At 43.0% G+C, this 17,262-nt stretch overlaps 1 protein-coding gene across 6 annotated transcripts in view; it reads left to right on the top strand.

The window, feature by feature from the left end:
- The window catches only part of setdb1a (SET domain bifurcated histone lysine methyltransferase 1a), a 53,209-nt gene that overhangs the window by 29,744 nt on the left and 6,203 nt on the right, over window positions 1-17,262 (top strand). For all 6 annotated transcript variants that reach the window (XM_076301923.1, XM_076301921.1, XM_076301920.1 and 3 more), the window contains 7 exons: window positions 2,040-2,159; window positions 2,468-2,666; window positions 2,783-2,856; window positions 2,957-3,147; window positions 4,953-5,046; window positions 8,798-9,140; window positions 9,615-9,831. In XM_076301923.1, the coding sequence (XP_076158038.1) occupies window positions 2,040-2,159; window positions 2,468-2,666; window positions 2,783-2,856; window positions 2,957-3,147; window positions 4,953-5,046; window positions 8,798-9,140; window positions 9,615-9,831 (1,238 nt within the window). The remainder of the gene's footprint in view (window positions 1-2,039; window positions 2,160-2,467; window positions 2,667-2,782; window positions 2,857-2,956; window positions 3,148-4,952; window positions 5,047-8,797; window positions 9,141-9,614; window positions 9,832-17,262) is intronic.

Here is a 17,262-nt window from a genome sequence, read left to right as displayed (position 1 = left end):
CAATTGTTTATCTCAGTTATTTCTGGGACAATATATCGTCCGACAAAAATGGTTATTATGACAGGCCCCATTTTGCATATTGATCTGATAAAACCATATTGGTCTACGTCCAATGACAAAAATGTAAATAGTGCATTAGTGGCCAGTGTATATATATGTGTTTATGTATGGGTCATTCTATAATTCGGGGTACATTTCACATCTCCATGATAAAGATTTAGTTATTATCAAAAAATAAATGTTTTTGGAATCAATTTTGAACAATTATGCTAATAAAACAACCTTTCACCAGCAATAATGCTTTATATTTATTTTAGACCCAATTTATCCACAAAATATTAACTAAATGACTTCTACATCTCATATTATTGACTGTCTCCGACCACAGATTCATGCATTATGCAACTTGACTAAAAGTGATGTTATCAAGTCTAATGATCTATTTTTTGGAGATTAATTTACTAACTGTTATAACATCAGTTATATACAAAGTATATTTTCTGTATTATGCAAGATTTTAAAAAACAAAAAAACACAAACATTTTTGTCCGTCTCAAAGATCTTGTCAACTCTGTTAACTCTGTTATAAAACCGCTTAAAATCCACACAGACTTTGAATATGAAATAGACGCAGAGGGATGTCAATTCCTCTGACAGGAAACTTTGGAAAGGCAGTGAGATGTTAAGCTTCTCTCATTAATTTGAACAAAATGTTGAGGATACACCAACAGTAGATTAATTATTTGTCAACTCTGTTATTGGATTATTGGAGTGAAACTAAAAAACAATAATAAGATTAAAATCCATAACATTTTTTATACATTTCATGCGGTAACTAGTTTGAGGTTAGGGTCACAAAAGTCACAAAATCTGTCAACTCTGTGTTCAATAGCCATTAATGAGAGTGTCAACTCTGTTTGTTTAAGTTTTTGCTCTTAAAATGATGACTAAATATGTTTTTTTCAATGTATCACATTTGCTAAATATATATAATTTACAGAGTTTGTCTCTAACAGAGCTGAAGTCTTACAGCTTTAAGCTCATCAAATACTTGTCATGTTAACTTTGAACTGTGCTGAGAGAGAGAGAGAGAGAGAGAGAGAGAGAGAGAGAGAAAGAAATATATGTTCTCCCTAAAAAAAACAGGGGCCGTAATTATACATACATACATAGCTTACATAGGCAGTGTTTGGATGTACATACATACAATATTGCAAACAACTCATCTATATTATATTTTATCATGTCTGCTCGCAGACTACTTGGGATAGCTTGCAGACCACACTTTGAGAAACACTGCCATAGAGGCAGGCAGATTTTTATGTTTAAAGGCCAGTTATTTCATGGATCCAGGATACTATGCATCCTGATAAATTTCCCTTGGCCTTTGGAATTAAAATAGCCCCACATCATCACACACCATTCACCATATCTAGAGATTGGCATGGTTTTAGTTCATTGAGAAATTATCTTATGGAAAGTACCCCATGCCAATCGTGAGATATGGTGACGGGTATGTGATGATGTGGGCCTATTTCATTTAAATTTCCAAAAGATGATTTTTTTTTTTATTCCTCTTTTTGGTCAACTTTAGCATGTGTATGTACAGGGTAAACTTCTGATTTCAACTGTAGATATAGATATATGCATTTGACTTGTTTGTGGTTAATGAGCACACACACAATAGGAGCAGTGAGCACACGCACACACGCACACACGCACTCACACACACACGCACTCACACACACACACACAGCAGTGGGCAGCCATTGCTCCAGCACCTGAATGGATCTGGTTTTATTGAACTTTTTCAATGGAGCCCCTAAAGGATCATGTGCAAATGTTGCTTTTACTTACTTACTTTTATCTATTTTTTTATTTTTACTTTTTATTATTATTATTTTATTTTTGTATATTTTTCTTGTTGTTGCCATGCACTCAACTATCTCTCAAACCAAAGTTGCATACCTTTTATGTTAACATCAGAGAACAAGATGAAATACTCTGTTCATTCCATATCTCTGTCGCTCTGTCTGTAGCATCAGCCAAGAATGCGCTACAGCAGCCGGTGAAGGAGCTAAACGTGGACATGAAGGTGATGGGCAGGCAGAGGACGAAGACCTGGAAGGAGGGCACTCTCGCAGAGATCAGGACCACAGGTAGGAGCACCTGCCACAAATAAAAAACATACTGGACACAGTTTGATCATGTGTTGCTCTTGGAAGTCAAGTCGTTAGATGTGGGTTTCCCAGTCCTACTCTGCATGATGCCCATCTGTCTTGGCTCTTCTTAGCTGCCTGTGGTGTTATTTGTTGAAAATACCATATTAAGTTGAACTATATTAGCATTATAATTACTGGTGTGCTTGGGGAGGCTGTATGCACATTTTACTGCATTTGGAATTGATGTACTCGATCCTCCCTGAAGTGCTTTAAGCCCGTACTGTTTTTTCCCCCTCTTATATTAGATGGTGGTCTCAAATACAAAGTAAGCTTTGAACAGAAGAAGATGTTGCTGTCGGGGCATCATGTGGCATTTCATACTCCACCGATGTTGGCCCAGCTCAAAGTCGGCGCCCGTGTGGCAGCCCGCTACCGCGAGGGGAATCAGTCCTGGGTCATGTCTGCTGTTGTAATAGAGCTTCCTGACCGCAAGAATCGCATGAGGTAGTGAAATCAGACATGCACTTTCCAAGAAAATCCAAACCTATCAAGATTGAGCCCAACCTTTTTGAGCAATTCTTCATTAGAGTTCTTTTTTGTCTGTATGTCACTTCTTACAGGTTCCTGGTATTCTATGATGACGGTAATGTTGGTTACGTAACCCTCCCGGATATGCACCTCATCTACAAACCATGTAAGTGATTGACATGTGATTGTCCCTGCAGTGACTGGTTAATCGCTGTTGCGTATAGAAGTCCTATATACCGGTAAATAAACTGACATTGCCATTGCAGTGGACAATGTGTGGGAGGACATAGAGGATCCAGAGGTGAGGCACGTAGTAGAGGAGTTCCTGCAGCAGAGCCACGTCCCCACCATCCTGGTGCTGCGGGAGGGGGAAGAGCTGCAGGTCCGGCGCGAGGGAAAGTGGCAGGAGGCAACCATCATCGAGGTCGATTGTAGCCTGGTGAAAATCACCTTTAAGGTGTGTGTGTGTGTCTGTGTGCGTGTGTGTCTGTGTGTCTGTGAGTGTGTGTGTCTGTGTCTGTGTTGTTCATTGTCTGTTCATAGGGTGAACAGAGTTCTCAATCACTTTTAGGGCTTTCAGATATAACCTCCGGAGTATATGCGGAGGTTTGTCAAACGGAGGTCCTACCCTTCGGATGATTCAGATATGATGCTAACCTGCGGACCTTATACTGACCTTATACGGACCTATGTGTGAACGACATACACGCACATTACAGAATCTCCATGTGGTTGTCGGGTGAGGGGTGGGGGCTTGTAGAGTTCACAAGAGGCGAGATATGACGCAGAATATATGCGGCTGCTGTCACAGCTGCTGTTTGTTTACAAAGTGTATGCATTATGTAGGCTAAAGAAGAAAAATCTATTGTGCGTAGGCTAATACTTGAAGTAGTCACGTAAGTGCGCACTTGAAATTGACCTACAGTATTTGTATATGTGCTTCGAATATACACATTTATCTGTTTTCAACGTTATGTAGCAGAATTACTTGGCTATGGAACCCCAAATCTGGTTTGCGTTGGAGAGAGCATGCACAAACTTTATGGTACCAGCCAATTCAGTAGGCTAACTCAAGACTTCAAGGCCATCATATAAAACATTTTTAAGCAACAAACAAAATACTAACATAACAGTGAAGTGGTAGTGGTTTTTCATGGTTTATTTTTCCAAAAGCATCTTCTCCCCATGTATCTATTGCATTTACGTAAGGAGCTTGGAACAAAGTTGGGTTTTCTTCATTTTCATTTTCTCTAGGCATATTTATGCTCAACAAATATCAGCGAGATCAGCAGTGAGGTCATGAGAAGGCTATCAATGAACAGAAAACCGACCGTGTTGGCTAACAATTTATTAAATACTCCTGTTATTGTCGTCAACGACATCGCTGTAGGCTACTGCCTTTTCAGTGCCTTCTGCTTATGATGATTTGGTCTTTTGAATTCCTTTGGCCTTGCGATGCAGTTGTAGGCTACATCAACGTGTCTCTTGCCGTTCCCTTCATGTGTTCTATCACAATGCTGTCTGCCCTCATGGACAGTAGCTCCGTGATGTCTGTATCTTTCCAGGTCGGAGATTTTCTGGACAGCACTATGCCACTCCATCATAACACTGGCATTTAAGTCAGATTTAACCACATGGTGGACGCACGAAAGAACCGTCACCGACACGCCCTCTCACTAGGTGTGAATTTTAACCGCATGTTCTACGCTTCGTTCAGACACAGCACATTTACATAATGTCCGGAGGAAATACTAGGGGGGGAGCAGTAGAACAACCGGCTAAGTGGACTTCCATATGACCGTTTATGTTGTTTATATACGGCCCCACCGTCTAACATCCACCGAACCTCCGGTCTTACACGTATGTCTGAAAGGGCTTATGACAGATCTCTGTCTATAGGATTCTAGAGGCCATGTATGAAATCAGTGTAGATTTGAAACTTAGTGGAGGGGGTATCAGCTCATTGATTTGCTTATTTGAGAAGGCAAAGTGAAACATTGACACTACTTTTCATAAGCACGACCATGTTTTGTTTCGTGAATGCAGGTTCTTTTACTTTCTGTGAAGAGCATATAGGGAATGATATAATGGTTATATCAGTGCTTGCTCCTTCAGCTTCTTGTTTTTCTGTGGGTGTTTTTAATTTTGCCTGCACCCTTTGTTGGAAAGCTTGGAAGTCCACGTGAAGTGTTAACAACTGTAAGACTGGTTCCAAACCGCACCCTTGTGATGTGTAGAATTTATGTGTGTTTTCCCTTTTAGGATGATCAACACTGCGAGTGGCTCTACAAAGGCTCTGAGCGATTGATCTATGTTTACAGAATCAGGAAACGCACGGATGAAGAAAAGCAAAAAGGTGAGCAATGCTACCACAGGGTGTCCGCGCGGTAGTAAAAGGTAGTAAATAGAATCTACCAAAATTAAGGCCCTTGAAAGGTAGTAAAAGGTAATAAATGCAATTTGACTTGGTAGTAAATTTTTCATCACCACCTCAATATGAGTTTACATTTTTTGCTTAATATTTGTGTCTACATGTTTTAACTTCATCTTGCCTAATTAAAAAATATATACTGTACGTGCTAACAGGACCTGAGTGAGTCGGAGTCGATAGCAATGACGTAGAAGTAAACTGTGTAGAGTTCCGTGGTTGACAGCCTATCAGCGACGCCAACAAACAACATTTTCGCCTTTTTGCTTCAGTTGATATTACAGGATGCAGGGATGCTTTTCGGCGACTCTCGCGTTTTTCACGTCATCTAGGCCCTACCGCAGGCTACCAGAGCAGCGTTTATCATATGGGCCTGCTGGTCCGGTGTCCGGTGCTTCTGTCACTCATCTAATAATATTTGTTCATGTAGCAAAGGAGCGGTAGATGTAGGCCTAGGCAAGCCTATCACTCTGATAGCAGCTAAAAAAAATATAGGCTACACTCACTCCGTTAGGAGGCAACTCTCTCAGTTTACACTAGGCTACTTCAGCTGGAAGTTTTAACAACTGTGGACTTGACTAGTGTAAGCTTTTGTTCAGCTGACGGTAGCGCTGCCATCTGACTGATCATCTAGAACCGTGCAATAAAATTCCACCTATCCCATCAGTAACAAAGTTCGAACTAGTCACTGACATAGTAACCGACAACATTTTTTTAACGTAACCTAGACCTAGTATCTAATGTTACGGAATTGCAAGAAAACGAGTGAAAACAATTCCTTAGTTTTAACCACGCAAGTGCGCGTGTCATTTATTAAAACGGTAGAAAACGGAACCAAAGACGGTACTGTCCATCAACAAAAACAGCATGCAGTTTAAAAGTCCCGTTATTTAAAGTCCCAGACATTTAAAGGGAAAGCGATCACTCAAGACAGACCTACACCACAACTGAGTGATGAACGTGAAATTCTTTGAATAGCCTACAAAACACTGCATTTAGATGACAACTGCGTGAAGAACCACGCTAAAGTTAATGGCGAATTAAGTTTATGGCATTCACATTTAAATCATTCAATAGCCTATGAAAACTTGATCGATCAGTTAAATTGTTCTCATAAAAGGAACAGCAGGCCTACAAAATATTCCAAATAGGCTAGTTTTATTGCAGTGACAGAAAACTGCAACATATGAGTTTAAAACCATGTTAAATTTGAAAGCATCTAGCTAGTGACAGGAGGTTTTAGGGGGGGAAAGAAACTCTGTAACCTACTTGATTCCACAGTCAATGTTCAGTATTTGGCCTATAATTTAGCCTATAATATTGGCATTTGAATCCATGAAAACTAACCAAAATCTATAATTTCCTATCGACAACAGACCAGTAATGCATCGAATCGCATTGCTACACATTTTGAAGTATTGAAAAGAATCAAATCATTGGCTTAAATAATCTATATTTTATCAAATTGTGATTAAACTTGATTTACACTCCTTACCTACCTACCTAACTGTTGTTTTGGGAAGTATTTATCATGCAAGCATCGTGCATCCATGCTGAGTAATGCAATGAAATCATAGTTTTCAATTTTGCATTAGTAAAGCAGTCCACTGATGTGCATGTTTTCACGGACTGCTTTGTGTCAAATGTGCAACAACAATACCAATAATAATGGCTTTATATATCCATATAAATAGATTTCTGGGCCTATCCTTAGACTGGAGTTGTTTTTTTTTGTTGTTTTTTTTTTGGGGGGGCGGGGTAGTCGGTGGTGTTTGTTCTTCATTTTTCACCACACGTGTTTGGTGTTTTAGCGTCATTTGTGCCAAGGTTATCATTCACCTTATTAGGGCTAAGGGCTGGTTAGGATAACTCAAGGGCTAGGGTTAAGGTAAGGACAACTGAAACTGAACTCCTCGACACTACAAAAAAACATTGTCATTGACAATGACCATACTTAATGATCACAATTAGAAATTATTAGTCTACCTAATATTTATGATTTATACCTTATAGCAAGTAGTAAGTGGTACCCCCCCCCCCCCCCCCAAAAAAAAAGGGCTGCTGCTTGATGTCGTGTTGGTAGTAAAAAATATTGTGGAGGTAGTAAAAAAGGTAGTAAAAAGTAGTAAATTCAACTCTATGATTCCTGCATATACCCTGTACCAACAACAGCCCTCACCTTCTCTCTTCAACTGCCCCTCAGAACTAGGGATGGGCCATACCGTATTGTTAGCAATGTACAGGTAGAATCCCTCCCCATGATAAGAATTTATTGCATCATGATATTAATCATCTAGATCAGGGGTGGGCAAACTGAAATTGGCCGGCGGGCCGCACCCCCACTACCACCCCAACATCAACAACACACGCACACAACAAAAAAAAGTATTGTTTTAAAATATGATTGCTTAAAAAATACTGCTAATTTGATGCTGTTTAATGTATAAATTGTGCACTGTCGCTTTAAGAACAATTCACGTTTAGTTCTCAATGATCTTCTGCCCGCTCTGCTGTGGCTAGTGCTGTACCTATGGCTGTGCCCTCTCACAGTTTATAAATGGTCAGTAGTGGAAACTACTGTTGCCTTCATGATTTCCTTTAAAAAAGTTTCTTATAAGGAGATATCAATTATTAGCAATGACAAGCCAGGTGGAACCTGCCACTCTGTCTCCCTCTCGTGAGCGCTCAGACGCATTCCCAATTAAATGGAGTAGCATAACGTTCAAGTTAGATCTGCTGCAATGGAGATAACAAAGAGTAGGGCTATCATCTCTTGAACCTGATGTTTTGACATTGTAAAAGTTCTCTTAAGAGAAGAGTGAATAGCAGTTTGCTGTAAAGCTAACCAACGTCGTCTCTCGCGCGGGGGGGGAAATAGCGAGCAGCCTGATAACCAAATTAAATGCTCGGCGGGCTGGATTAAAGTGCTTGGCGGGCCAGATCCGGCCCGCGGGCCGCAGTTTGCCCACCGTTGATGTAATAAAAGTATTTATGCATAGTGTGGCCTCTCCTACTTTACGTGTTCTAATTATTCAGGCCAGCACTCTAATAGTTTAGAAAAATATGCATTGAGTGATGCCTGCTCCTATCCTCACTATGTTTATATGTGTTACAAGATGGGCAGCTCACATGTAGAGTGAGAAAGAGCTTGACTGAATGAGGAGTTTAAACTGTACACGAGGAAGTAGAGTTCATCACTGATGATGGTCAGCATCATTTTTCACTTTTTTGTGTTTGCATGACTCTCAAGACAACTGCGGTGAATAGTACTATTTTCATGTCATTTATATCATTATTGCCAAAGAAAATCATAAAATATTGTCTATATAAGTCTAAATCGCCCATCCCTATTCAGAGCTTTGTGCAAGAACTGAGATCTATTTGGTCTTACTCAGTGCTGAAATATAGGGTATTGTGTATGTATAAGTGTCATGCACAAGATTAGAACAGCATGCAGCAAGCACATATATACTTATATCAACTCCTGGTGGGCATTATCCTACCCCAGAGGTCATACTCAAACTCAAATAATGCTGTCACTTGAAGTCATGCAACACCTCATATGGAGCTATACTTCCTTGATTTTTTTTTAATCTTGTGTTTATGTGGTAATGAGTTCTTTGCTTACAGCATAATTAGGTCAGATTTTAGTGAGTGTTGACTTTTTTCTCTCATACAGCTTCAGAAGGGACAAAATCTGCTGGAAGACCTCCTATTTATAAGCCTCAAACTACGTCAACTGCTGTGGTCTCAGCTACTACCACTGCCACCACCGTTACTACCTCAAAAACTGTTAGTTCTCACCAGAATAGCACAGTTGTGGTGAAAAGGACAACAGCAACTGTCCATGATGTGCCACCAAGCAAAATGCAGCCACCAAACAAAATGCAGCCAAAAGTTGTCTTGACGAAAATATCACGATCAGACATCATCTCGCTCAGATCTTCACAGAAAAGAGTATCAAGGCCTGCTTCAGAGGCCTCACCTTCTCCTCCATCTACAGCTGCTGTGCTTCTTCCTCAGTAAGAGCATAGTCATTGTCTCTTGTGTCTCCTCATGGTATTCATAACATCTTCACTATGTCAGTATAGTGTCTTGAGATGACGGTTACGTCCCTAGCTGTTTCGGACGTAACAACTGGCTTTGTAGTGTAATCTGAACACAGTTACTAAAATGACCAAAAGTGATACATACTGTAGTTATACACACAGTTGACACTCTTTATTGGTGATCGCAGAGAACATTTTCTACAGTGTGATCAATTTGTTTTTGCAATGTATATGTGCAGATTCCACCAGACTAGACCAGACCAGTATGTATCTGACCATTTGAAACACAAACTAGCTCCACATTGTATTGTATTCCAATAATGTTTCTGTATTTTCTGGAAGTTAAGAATTAAGAAGAATGGTACTATTTATTTATCTGGGTGTAGCTATGCTTTCATTGTGGAAGGTTCTGCAGAAATGCCTAATCCCCATTTCCGGCTCTGACAGCCGGGGGGTAAAACGGCCACTACCCTCCTCTGAAGTGGACTCCCCCATCGTTGTCTCCCTGTCTCGTCTGATGTACAATCCCCACCGATGCTGCCCAGCGTGTTTGGATGCCCTCCGCCCTTCACAACCAAATCCTCATATTGGACGCAACCCCCTCGAGATCCCTCGTCTTCATGGCTTCCTCAGGATCACAGGGCGCCGTCGTATCGACGGTAATGTAAGTGCAGTCATTAAAATCGTAGCCGAACCCTTGTAAATTAGTATTACATTGTTTAGAGATTTAGTTTTGTGTTATTATTATGTTATAACACAACATTTTTTGTCATCTTGTAGTATACAAATACTGCTTGAATACTGAAAACTGGAACAAGTTGTGGGTTGTGTGGGGATTTTTTGTCATGCAGTTATGTCCTACATGGTTAATCCCAGAGGTGGAAAAAGTACGAAAATATTGTACTCAAGTAAAAGTACCAATACCTTGATGAAATATTACTTATGTACAAGTTAAAATACCGATCTAAAAAGTACTCAAGTAAAAGTAAAAAGTAGTTCATTTAAAATGTACTTTAAGTAAAAGTTACTTAGTTACTTTTTTTTGGTGGGGGGGGGAGGGGTACCAGAATAACCAGTTTTACCAAAGACTTTCTAATGAGGAGATACAGCACTCAAAAAATCCTCCATAGTAATGCATGGGGTTAGTTTGTAACGCTAATATGGCAGTTGTCTACACATCATATGTCTACACCAGCGGTTCCCAAACTTTTTTCCCCACGGACCACCTTCTACATCCTGACTCGGCTCGCGTACCCCCACCATCCAACACATAAAAAAGTAACACATTCTATTGACGCATGATAACAAAATCAAAATGTGGAACTGGTCTATGAGCTCTCACGCAAAAAAAACTCTGGCATTAGAATGGTTAGATAGCATCTCACTGCAGCCTAGGGCTATAGAGTGTGCCAGTGACTTCCGTTTTACTTCCGCTACAAGGGACCTGTCTTTCAAAAAAATATGAACGGGAGTTAATGGAGAGATAACAATTATTTTTTGGTCCAGTTTGAATTGTGCCACGAATTTCACATATGATGTGTGTGAATTTAAAAGATAAATTTTCACGTCAAGAAAGTACTGTTGTTCGATAGACTTCAAAAGTTATGTTGGTTTTGTACGAATCCGCTCAGTGGACTACATCTCTCGTCTCGAACGATGTACGTCACCAACGAAACGATAAGATTAGAAGCTAGCTGATAGCTGTTATGCTAGTTAACGGTTGCATCTTGCTGCCTGCTATGTCACTTAACAGTATCTAATGTACAGTCTATGGACGAATTCAACTTACCTGATGTGTTTAATCCTCTGACTCATGGTATTTTCATCGGCAAGGAAAGTCGAATTAAGACCTGTTGCTGGTATGCTTGTACAATCTAGTGTGGCTGTGAATGAGCTAACGTCACTAGCGCGACTGATGGGTTGTAGTCGTTGGAATTACGATCTTTCAGAATGTTGTAATTCAATTGTTACGAAACAAACTGCAAATGTCTTTACATGAAAAATTGTCTTTAAAATTGACAAACATCATATGGGTAATTCAAGGCACAAGTCAACCGGGACCAGAAAATAATTTATTTTTCGCCATAGACTGGCGTTCAAATTTTTTTGAAAGATAGGTCCCATGGAGGCAAGTGGAAGTGGCGTCACTGGCACACTCTATATGCCTCATCATACTTTCGTTTTCTTCGCACAGTCTTTTCTGTCTCGTTCTTTCTTTTATCCTCCTGCGCTCCACCTCCACCTTCATTAGTCTGCCCCCCATCTCATCATTACCTGTGTCCTGCTCTGTTTCTCTCGCTTCTCCTCTTTGATCGCTTTAATTAGGCCTTTTGGACAGTGTCCCTGTTTTTAGCCAGTTTTCCATGTTTACGCTGCCTTCTACCTAGCCTATACTTCAACGAAACTAACGCGCCAGATATTCTGGCTGCCCACAGGAAATCACGTGTATTGTGTGTAGCTTATTTTGAATGAATACATAGCCTATTATAGAGTTTACAAATGGTTTCCTTTAATTTCACGGTTCCATATCATTATAACCCGATTCGAAATTATGTATTATTTATGAATTAATTAGAGTATTAATTAATTAATCATTTTTAACTCCTTTCCGCCATTGCCCTTTTCATCTCGCGTCCCCCCTAGTGGCAGCTCGCGTACCACCGGGGGTACGCGTACCACAGTTTGGGAATCCCTGGTCTACACATCACAACCCTTCCGCGGCAAAACGTCGACATGTGAATACATTGAGCGAATCATGTGGTGTGTTGTAAAATACATTGAGCCAATCATGTGGTGTGCTGTGAAGACATCGTGCCAATCATCTGTTGTGATCTCGCTGCTGGAGCAAGATTGGTGTCGTGAAGCCTTATGCACACGCATTTCTGCTGAAATAGATGCACGATAAGTGCCCAAAAAGTGTTGCAATATGGCCGCCGAGTGGAGGTACTTGCCTGAAAAGGACGTTGAGAAATGGAGATCTATGTGAAAAATCACCGGAGTTCTCCTTTAAGTTTGAGCAGTAGTTGATTTTCAAAGTTAGTTGCACTCATCCTTGGGTCGCTTTGCAGTGAACAGTAATCCAGCACAACTGAAAAGCCCCTCACAGGCAGCTGAGGCAGGCAGGCCAATATTGAGTTGCAGAGAGTTTTTTTTATATTTGGAAACGAGCAGAAGGTTCAGCAGATTAAAGGGCGTCGTACTGGGGGGGAAAGTGGGAAGTATAGGGCCCCAATGGAGGAGAGGGCCTGTGAAAAGTGGAATACAGGGGGCACAACATTTTCACCAGGCATTAGTAATAACTCAGGTAATCCACACATAAAAAATCCAAACAACTCCATAAGTAGAGTCATGTAATGAAGTGGAATAACACAGGGGAAAAGTATTAAACACGCTAAGAAAAAGCACTAAGGCAAGGAAAGGGAAGGAACTACGAGCTGGAATCTGTATAGAGAGTAGTTATCCTATCTGTGCAAATTAATATAAGCTTGGTTAGTAGCCTACATATTGATGGGCTATAAAAAGGTTTTTCATTACAAAGGTGTCACACAAGAAACATTTCATGATGGATAAAAGCAAAAAGCTTTCCCAAGACCTTTGCAACCTTATTGTTGCAAAACATATCAATGAAACTGGTTACAGATGCATTTCAAAACATCAGAATCTTCCAGTAAGCAGCATGGGAGCCATTATCTGCAAGTGGAAGAAACATCACTGCATCATCAACCGGCCATGCACAGGATCTCCTCGTAATATTTATGACCAGGGAGTCAGAAGGATAGTCAATTCCAAGAGCCAAGGACTACTCGGAGAAAGCTCCAGAAAGACTTGAAGGCAGCCAATTCAATTAAATAGTTCTGGAAGTAACTAAAGATCAGGATTCACAAGAGGGACCCCTGGAATCTGTTTAGAACAATGGGCCAAAATCAGACCTGATACTGCGACCATAGACTGTATATATACAACTATACAGTCTATGACTGAGACCAATACGTTTTGTCATACAGGAAATGTCTTGAAGCTGTCTTTACAAACAAAGGCTTTTCCACCAAGTATTGAAGAAATTTCAGTAGGCACGTTCAATACTTTTTTTCCTGTGTCATTCCACTTTAATACACAAAACTCTTATGTTTGGATTTTTTATATGTGTGTTAATATAATGTGTGGTGAAAATTTCGAATAGACTCACTGGAAGTTTAGGCTAATTACTGGGGAAAAAAATAAGCATTCAATACTTATTTCCACCATATATTTATTTTACCTGAATATTTTAACATCCAAATTAAATGTCAAAATGAATGTCAAGACGAAATTTAAAGTTTGACTGACTGGATTTTGTATACAAAACATAGTGAAAACTGTGTAAGGTCACTCTCTCTCCCTTGCTGAAGAGCTAAATGGTGTAGTCCGCCTGCACGATTCATAAGGTAGTCTATCTTTTGCTTATTTAGTTGAGCATCGCTGGTAGTGGACCGCTAATTGTTTTGCTGCTGGTGCATTGTCTTTCTCCAAGAAAGCCAAGTCAGGTTACTAAAAACAAAGGCCAAAACGGGGGAAAAAGAGAGACATCAAAATGAGGGGAAACAACTGCTAATAAACTTCTTTCCAAAGAAAGGTGAGCACAAACGTCAAAACACGAAATCCCATGGTGTTTGCTTAAATATCTCCGCAATCATTAGTGCTAAAACGAACTGAGACAACCGATTGGAATAGCGGAAAATACACTTCTATTACATTTCTTCTGACCGCCAGAGGCGGTGCTTTCAGCACCTGGATGTCCATCACATACGCATGTAGGTCGAGTGTTTGTACCAACAAAGTCACCTGTGACCGGGGTGACGTATGACGCAACGTCATGCACTTAAGGTGCTTTCACCCCGGAAGTGACCTCTTGTCATCTTCTCGTATGGACGTAGGTGTTCGAGTCAATCGCTAGGAGTCTTGTAACCCTTTACGGGTTGGAGCTGCGTTTTCGCCCTCTTAAGACTGCGATTGCTGTACATTTCATCAAGGTAAGTGCTTGGGTTTCTAAATTATTGACGCGTCCACGAGTGGTTTCGCTCTAGGTTGACGTCGAAGGAAATTTGCCCTCTCGTTAACTGTTAGCTGGCTTAGCCTAGGATATCGGTGGCCTCGCCGGCATTCCTAGGTGCCTCCGACCAGATTTTCGCAGGCTAACATTAGCCCGGCATTATTGCTGATCTTCTGTGCTTTGAATGACACTAGGTGTCTTGTATTTTGTGTTGGTTTAAATATAACTTAGCGATTGTGGATAGCGGTTACTCGCTTTCATTCTTCAAGTCAGCTTTATAATAGACAGCGGTTGTTAGCTGTCTGATTACAATTTCAGTTTGTGGTTTTCGCTTGTAACTGTAGTTCGTGCTGCAACGAGTGCATTTCGCTCTATCCGCAGCTGGACTGGGCCGAGTGCCCATTGTCAGTAACGGTGACCTTGTTTATTTACTTAATTGCGGCATGTTTATGGTGTGCGCCGAGTGCTCGGCCTCCCTGGAGCCTGATGACGGTCACGACCGCTGCCCCCGTTGCCTTGGTGTAGACCACCTTAGACAAGGGCTGACGGAGAGGGCTTGTGTAGACTGTTGTTGTTTGAGTTTGGCTGCCCGCGCCGCCAGACTGGCCGGCCTAGAGGGAGCTGCAGGATCTCCATTGGCCTGTGCACAGGCGGATCCTGGCCAGTCCCCTAGATTACAGAGACGCAGGCAAGCAAGCGTGCTAGACCTACAGACGGGGAGTGCTCCTAAGCGCACTAAGTCAGACCCTTTGGCCCAGAAAGTGGACTTTTTGGCGGAGGAATTCGCTCAGATAAAGGCACTACTGGAGGGTTTGCAGCGTCCTGATGTACAGCCAGCTAGCGGTTCCGCTACAAGTGCTTCAACACACGGCCCACCGCCCCCTGTACTGTCCCCAGCAGTAAGTGTCTCTGAGGATGATGTGCTTTCCATCAGAGCCTCAGAGAGTCTAAGGACGGTAGATGAGTGGGCTGAGGACGTGGCAGAGCTGGTATCTTACGGCTCTGACTCCAACTCCCTAGAGGATGGTGGTTCTCTGGGTAGCACGGCTGCTGGTCCGGCTCTAGGGCTGAGGCCAGCAATACAGTTAGCACTGGCACGTCTAGGGGTGGATGCACCACCCGCGGAGGCAGGTGCGCAGAGTGCTTTTTTCATGCAGACCCCGACTGCAACTACATTGTGTGTCCCGCCGTCAGCCCCCTTTATGGAAGAGCTACAGCGATGTTGGGCAGACCCAAGGCGTTTTTCCCATCTCCCTAGTGATTGTAGGGCACTAGCTAATATGCAGGGCGCATCCAGCTGTGGCCTCGACAAGATGCCTAGTATAGAACCCACATTGGCAGGCTTGATCCTCTCGCCCGATGAGGCGTTGAGACCAGACGTGCGCTGCCCATGGCCACAATGTCGCCTGACGGACGACCTGCTCGGGAAGAGTTATGACGCGGCGGCACGGATGGCACGTATAGGGAATTCTATGTCCCATCTTGTTTTAGCCCTCTCCCAGATCCTCCAGTCTCCTGGGGTCGACCCATCAGCGCAAACCCTCAGTGAAGCCTCGTTGCGGGCATTTGCCTATATGTCAAGGGAGCTCGGGCGGGTGATGTCTTCTCTCACACTCGCGCGACGTCAGGTATGGCTCGCCCAGTCTTCGCTGTCTGAGCCTAGCAGGAAGGTCCTCCGTTCTCTACCGGTTGTGCCGGGACAGCTGTTCGGACCTGCGGCGCAGCAGGCCCTGGAACGCGGTTTGCGGGCGACACAGGTCAGGCAACAATTTGCCAGTTTAAACCACACACCTGTTCACCGGCAGAGACCCTATTCAGGGACTGACAGGGCCCAAGTGATATCACGGCCTGTGTCTCAGTCAAGGCCACCTCCACCAGGGGGATTTCGCAGGCCCGTCACTAGACAGACCACTCGTCCGGCACAGCAGGACACAACATATAGCCGCCGCCCCTCCAGGAGCCGGAGGGGCCGAGCGGGCAGGCAGTGACGGCTCAGTCCCGGCGGTCGGTCGCTTCACCAGCCAACAGCTGTTGAGCTGGGAAGCGCTAACATCAGACCCCTGGGTGCTGGACACCCTATCAGAGGGCTACAGCATTCAGTTCAAACGCCGACCGCCAAGGTTCACAGGGGTCAGGATGACAACAGTAAGGGACGAGGCCAAGGCACTGGCCCTGCGTCAGGAGGTCAGGGCCCTTCTAGACAAAGGAGCAATAGAGCCCGTAGAGCCATGTTCACTGAACAGTGGCTTCTACTCCACGTATTTCATAATCCCAAAAAAAGGGGGTGGTCTTCGCCCCATATTGGATCTCAGGTCATTAAACAACTACCTCAAAACCTTAACATTTCATATGTTGCGCACAGCAGACGTCCTCCAGACCATCGGGAAGGACGTCTGGTTCACGAAAATAGATCTCAAGGATGCCTATTTTCACATACCAATTGCACCACATCACCAGCAGTTCCTGCGCTTTGCGTTCGAGGGAAGGGCCTACCAGTTCAGGGTCCTCCCCTTTGGAATATCACTGGCCCCTCGGATTTTCACCAGATTCGTGGCAGCAGCACTGGCACCACTACAAAAAACAGGTATGCTCATCCTCTCGTACCTGGACGATTGGTTGGTAGTGTCTCAGACAGAGTCAGATTCGCTCAGGGACCTATCTCTGTTGATATCTCACTCAGGCAGGTTAGGACTCAGGATAAATCTCGAGAAGAGTACGTTGACGCCCAGTCAGCGTCTAGTGTTCATTGGTATCCAGTTGGATTCTCGCAGGAGACAGGCAACCCCATCTCCCCAACGGGTGAACGACATCCTCAGTCGGGTAGGACAGTTCAGGAGAGGCCAAGTGCAAACCTTCAGTTCCTTCCAGGTACTACTGGGCACGCTCACGGCAGCTGCTGCCGTTGTCCCCCTAGGCCTCCTCTCGTTGAGACCGCTCCAGATGTGGATCAACAGACTGGGGTTGGATCCAAGAGCAGACAGGCACAAGCTGGTGAGAGTCACTGCCAGGTGTATTCAGTGCATACGACCATGGAACAGCCGGGCATACTTGACTCAGGGGGTTCCC

Source organism: Alosa pseudoharengus, unplaced genomic scaffold (assembly GCF_046254945.1).
Source record: "Alosa pseudoharengus isolate Yale_2024_CS ecotype anadromous, Long Island Sound unplaced genomic scaffold, YU_APseudo_1.1 YU_APseudo_1.1_scf_23, whole genome shotgun sequence".
NCBI lineage: Eukaryota > Metazoa > Chordata > Actinopteri > Clupeiformes > Clupeidae > Alosa > Alosa pseudoharengus.
Note: the sequence above shows the minus strand (reverse complement) of the source record. Positions and strands in the feature narration are given on the sequence as shown.